Below are 6,005 nucleotides of genomic sequence, written 5' to 3'. Positions count from 1 at the left end.
TGGCAGAGCTCGGAATGGATCCCAGAGCCAGGCTCTGCACCGGGCACATGCTGCCTCCTGTGGCCCTGTTCTGGAGAAGGGCTGCCTCAGCTGGGAATCTGTGCCTGTTTGGCTATTGTGGTTTGAGGTTGAAAAATGTTTGGCTGCATGTGCGTGTTCCCTCTGTGGGTCGCCCCAGCCCTGCACAGACAGTTGGCACGGCAGACCTTGAGTGAACTGCCCAATGACCACAAGATCCGTTAAGGGATGAAATCACCCAGCCAGGTTTATTGTCGATGAACTACGGGGACAGTGGGGCTGTGAGCGCTTGACTGGCTATGCAGCCCTGTGACATTCCCATCAGAGGGGATTGGGCCCTGGAGAGAGGGTCCCCCCCACGGTACTACCCCCTCACCCTCAACCACTGCCAGCTGGTGTAAAGTGCTGGAGTGCTATTGACTCCAACGAAGCAATGCCCATTCATACCTGCTGGGGATCTGTCTCTTTGACTCCACTGAACCTACGACTGATTGACACCAGCTGGGGATTTTACATCACCTTTACATTAAAAAGATGGTTTTCCTGTTTGCATTTGTAACTCTGAAACTGCAGAAAGGCTCCGAAACTTGGTGCCATTTCCCTTCCCCAGAGTTCTTTTTACCCCACTGTCCCAGAGCCGACTGGTGTATGGAGCCTGAACCCTGGTCCCTGTGACAACGCTGCACAACGGTGGGTCATTCCCTGTGCTCCCAGCTCTCAGGATTTCATTTTGCTCATTGGCCCATCCCCCTAAGCCAGGAGCAGTGCCAGGGTTTTTGCTGCCCTAGGCGGCAGCGCTCCTCCTCTGAGCATTCAGGGGGCCTGGGGTCTTCGGCGGCGGGGGTCCTTCTGCTCCGCGTCTTCAGGGCACTTGGGCGGCGGGTCCTGGAGCGAGTGAAGGTCCTGCCGCCGAATTTCTGCCAAAGTTCCGGAGCGGAATGACCCCCTGCCGCCGAATGCAAAATGCCACTCCACAAATTCTGCTGACCTAGGCAACCGCCTAGGGTCACCTAGTCGAAGCACCGGCCCTGCCCTAAGCCTTAGGAGATTTGGGGATTTTTTTCCCAGAATTTCATGACAATGGAAACTTGGCCGCAAACACACAAGCCATTGGGAAACTTTGCACATTAGCAACTGCGAAAACAGCTTTGCTCAAAACGGGCTGTTCCAGGCAAGACGCTTTGCAACAACGGGGCAGATTTCAACCCTCAACATGCTCTGAGGCAGAGCCTTTTCAATGCTGCTGTGATTATTTTGGTCGCCTCTTGGGTCCCTGCAAAAATAGATTTCCAGTGGGAGCTGGGGTTTTTCCATAGTACACTTAAAAAACCTCAAAGCCTCAGGACTGGCTGTGCCCAAGAGCGGTAAACTGCCTGAGCTCTCCCCACGGAAGAGCACGAAGTGAATACTCCTTCACTCAACAATAATTGAATCTGCTGGGACATTAATCTGAAAGATAAACATTTGCTGAAAGGTCACAGAAGTTACCCAGGCCCCTCCTTCTGCTAGCCTGTGTTTTTCCTCTGAGGACACCGTGCCCCTCTGCCTTCCTGAGTTCGCCTTGTTCACTGCAGTTTCTATTTTAGGTAGTTGCTGGCAGTGAGTTATAGCCCCTGGAGGAAGGTATAAATTCAGACGCAGGGAGCAGGGCTGTTGAGCAACATCCTGGCCTTGATTTAATACACTGCTCCAGGCAATACACTGGTGTGCGAGCAAACACAGGATTGGAAAGAAAGATCTCTGCCCCTTACAGCAAACAGAGGGAGTATCAAGGAATTCATTCCGCAGCTAAAAGACTATGACCTCTTTTCTTAGGAAGACAGCAACTTTGCACGCACAAGGTAACATGATGCGGTTTCTCAGGGGTAGTAAAATGAGGGATTAGCGTTTAGTACTGTATTGCTTTGTATCCTAACAGCTCAGCTGGCTGAGAAGTAAAGGCCAAGCTGTGTCGATCCAGCCTGGATCGCATTGTGGAGTTTGAATCAAGAAGAAAATAGCCACCTAGACTGGCTCCAGATGCAAATCTATAGGCAAACAAACACCATTCTGCAGCATGGGAACAAGCCCATCTACTTCAGTGCTAATTGGCCTATACAGTCAGGGATCCAGACTGTCCCGTTTGAAAGGGCAACAGCTTTGCCAAAGCCTAGATTGCTTTGGGTCCTGCCCCGCCTTTGTCAGCTGCAACTGAGGAGGCAAAAGTGGGCTGTAGTCCACGAAAGCTTATGCTCTAATAAATTTGTTAGTCTCTAAGGTGCCACAAGTACTCCTGTTCTTCTTTTTGAGGAGGCAAAGCTGTCTTCGGCTCCAGCTGGGTTACAGATAGGGTGACCAGATAGCAAGTGAAAAATCAGGATGGGGGTGGGGGGTAATAGGCACCTATGTAAGAAAAAGCCCCAAATATTGGGACTGTTCCTATAAAATCGGGACATCTGGTCACCCTAGTTAAGAAGGACTCCCCCAGTTTCACAGGGCTAAGGATTCTTTGCTCTCTGTGCTTTGTGTAAGGGTCGTTGAGTGGCAGGAGTATCACCTTTGCTGTGTGTTTGTACAAACCTGGCTGCGCAAACTGGTATCTGGCTCCAACTGTGGTTGAGAATTTATTGCCTCAGTTGTTTTTCATGAAGTTAGTTTCTTCTGCCCCCACGGGAGTGGCAGCCTCCTGGGTGGGTCATTGAAAGTGGCATCCTGAGTCTGAAAGCAGGAGCCTCTGGTGCCTGGGCTGAAATTCACAGATCCACTATCCATGGCTGCAGCAGGTTTATTGGGTCGGTGTCCTAGTCAATAGACAGGACAGCGTGTTGCCCGGATCTGGGATTCCCGGAGCATTTCATGATGGTGCGTACCAACCCAACAGCTGGCACATTGGGATCCTGCCCCACGCAAGGCCAGCTGCGGGGCTGTCTGCGCATTGGCGCGGCTGGGTAAGCCAGCTACATTAGGCATTGGAACAATTGACCAAGGGTCGTGGTGGATTCTCCATCTCTGAAAATGTTAAAATCAGGATTGGATGTTTCTCTACATACAAACTCTGCTCTAGGAATTATTGGGGGGCAAGTTTCCAGTTCCACAGGAGGTCAGACTAGATCTTCGCATGGGTCCCTTCTGGCCTTGGGCTCTATGGATCTCCTGAATGTAAGAGTCACTTCAGTTTATGGTATGCACAGTCACTGGGCCCATCCCTGCTCTCAGGGCAGCAGTGTAAATCTGGAGTAAGTGGAATGACTCTGCATTTACACTGGGAGAAGTGAGGAAAGATTAACAGATGTGACAGAAGGGGGCTGGGGTATTCTGACAGTGACCAGCCCAGTGCCTCATTCTCTCTCTGTCTTTGCAGCATGAGAGCCAGGCGGCTGATCTCCGTGACCCACCTGCCTACGATCAGCGAGACAGGGGAGATGCTGTTTTTGGGAGGGAGCCACGCGCAGGCCAACGAGCCCCTGGCCGGGCTGGATGAGTACGTTCAGTCCATTAGCCAGCTGGCCCAGCCATCCTTGCTGTCCAGCGGGCTCCCATGTCCTTGCCAGAGCAGCCAGAACAAGCCTCACAAGCCCCAGAGGGCACGGGCAAAAGTGGCCCGGAGCGGGGTCGCACTCCCCAGCCCTGAGAAAGTGCAGGGCAATGCAGCGTCACTGCAGGACATCACAGCCCAGTTCAACCAGCAGCACAGCCCCTTGGGGCTCACCGGCAGCGCTGACCCTCTAGCCTGGCTCTTTGGACTCTCAGAAGCAAAGGAGCGTAGCCCGGGACTGCGGAGATGAGCGAGTCCTGCTCCCTGCTCCTCCCAGACGGCCACCAACACAGGCTGCCCAGCAGCCCTCCAGCAGACGGCCTGGGGGAACCTCAGTGCCACCAGCAGCTCAGCCCAGAAACTGAGCGGCCCAGCCCCACCTCTGGAGCGGAGATGCCGCTGGCAGCGATCACGCAGACGGCCAGCTCTTCCCAGCTGTGTGGTATGGGGCAGGCCCAGCAGGGCCCAGAGCACCCGCCTACCTGTCATCTATGAATTGTGATGGACTCTAATAAAACTCACTTGTAAATGGTGCTCCATGCGGCTGTTCTCTGGGGGTCACTGCCTGGGCACCCAGCCCCAGGGCCTGCCTGGATTGTATAGACACACTCCGCTCAGTGAACAGCACCCCACACCTCTTACCAGCCCCACATCTCTCTGGCTAGGGGCCCGGGCCTACCCAGTAGCCCGGCTCTGCCAAGGGTCTCCTCACAGCAGACAAGCACTCACAGGGCAGAGCACAGGGTGCAGACAGTGCTTTCCAGGCGGGTAGGAGGATGTTGCCCTGAGTGACGGGCACACAAGCCAGCTGGAGCCCTGGACGGGCATGATCCTGGATCAGTCCAGCTTTGTGTTGGGGGCTCCCGTGCTTCCTGGCTCAATAAAGGGATTAAGTGGAGCGCAGCGCTCAGCAACTACCACTGTGCATCTCTGTCCTGACACTGCACCGTTGTCCTGACCCCCTGGCCCCACTCTGCCCTGACACTGCACTGCCCCCCTGGTCCCTCATCCCCCCCTCTGCCCTGACACTGCACTGCTGCCATGGGTCCCCCTGGCCTCCCACTGCACTGCTTTCCCCCACCCCGCCCTGACACTGCACTGCCGCCCTGGGTCCCCCTGGCTTCCCACTGCACCGCTTTCCCCCACCCCGCCCTGACACTGCACTTCCGCCCTGGGTCCCCCTGGCCTCCTACTGCACCGCTTTCCCCCACCCCGCCCTGACACTGTACTTCCGCCCTGGGTCCCCCCAGCCTCCTTCTGCCGTAACACTGAACTATCCCCCACAGCCGCCTCACCCGCCCTGACTTTGCACTGCCACCCTGGGTCCCCTCGGCCTCCTTCTACCCTGATACTGCACCAGCCCCCCCCAAACATCCTCGCTGCACTGACACAACACCACCGCTCTGGCGCCCTCTCTGCTCTGAAACTGCACTGCCACCCTGGCCCCGCTCGCACCCTCTCTGCCCCATGCTGGAAGGTGACATGTCGATTGCAATCTCCCCTGCTGATGAGGTTAGTGATCTGCTGTTCCCATGGGGTCCTGCTTCCCAGTGGGGAGCAGGGAGGGGGGTGATGGGGCAACCCGGCAGCCAGCTGCCCTGCTCTGGTGCACTGGAGTCCTGCATGCACACATGTATGTGAGGTCACGTTACCAGCTATGGCTGGCCCCACAGAGGGGAGAGGACAGTGCAGCCAGAGCTCCAATGGCCAAAGCCTGACTTAAGAACAGAAACGGGCGAGCTGGGCTGGGGAACGAGCGACTCCCTTCCGGCCAGCTCTGTCTGCAGTGCGCATCATCACACGGGGCGCACGCGCATGTCACGTCGGGCAGCGTGTTGCATGTTAGCAGCACTGGCACGCTCCCACTCCACCAGAGGCAGCCCTGGGCAGCGAGCAGCCCGGCCAGAGGGGAAACTTTGCCCACTAAGGTAAAGCTTGTCTGGGCAGGTGCCAGAACTGCCTCGGCTCCTGCTCAGCACAGCGCCATGGGGACTAAGGCCTGTCCCAAACTGCCCCCTTCCAGATCCAGGCCCACTGCTGCGACTAGCCCCCGGGTACAAACCCAGAGAGCTGGGGACACTAATCCAGCCCCAGACACTGCTCCGCTGGGGAGGGGCAAGAGAGACCCTTCCCCCCGCCCCCCGCACCGGCCTGAGAGTAACTATGACCGCAAGGCGCCCAGGGTTTGCAGGCACCTTCGGACTGGAAGCACCAGGCCACAGGCCCTGCAGTGACGAGACCAGGATGAGATGCTGCAGAGGAACAAACACAAAGTGGGCAGGGTGCTTTTGGGATCAACTGTTACCAGATTTGCCCGTTCCTTTGGGGTATGCTCATTTATTAGGGTTACTCTTCTGGGGGGGGGAGGGGAGGGGGGGAGGTGGGTTCTGTAATTCTATCAATGTACTGCTTGTGTCATGTGTGTTCTCATAGGAAGCTCTACTTCTCCCTGCTGCAAGTTCCCTCCAAATGG

At 56.3% G+C, this 6,005-nt stretch overlaps 1 protein-coding gene across 1 annotated transcript; it reads left to right on the top strand.

Annotated features, from left to right (window-relative positions):
* The first annotated feature begins 1,610 nt into the window (after positions 1-1,610).
* On the top strand, positions 1,611-5,777 carry DEPP1 (DEPP autophagy regulator 1). The gene is given in 2 exon segments (XM_054035136.1): positions 1,611-1,859; positions 3,359-5,777. A coding segment is annotated over 1 exon segment (675 nt). The 5' UTR covers positions 1,611-1,859; position 3,359; the 3' UTR covers positions 4,035-5,777.
* Positions 5,778-6,005: the final 228 nt, after the last annotated feature.

Source organism: Malaclemys terrapin, chromosome 7, assembly GCF_027887155.1.
Source record: "Malaclemys terrapin pileata isolate rMalTer1 chromosome 7, rMalTer1.hap1, whole genome shotgun sequence".
NCBI classification, from domain to species: domain Eukaryota; kingdom Metazoa; phylum Chordata; order Testudines; family Emydidae; genus Malaclemys; species Malaclemys terrapin.
This window is presented reverse-complemented; position numbering and strand designations above follow the sequence as displayed.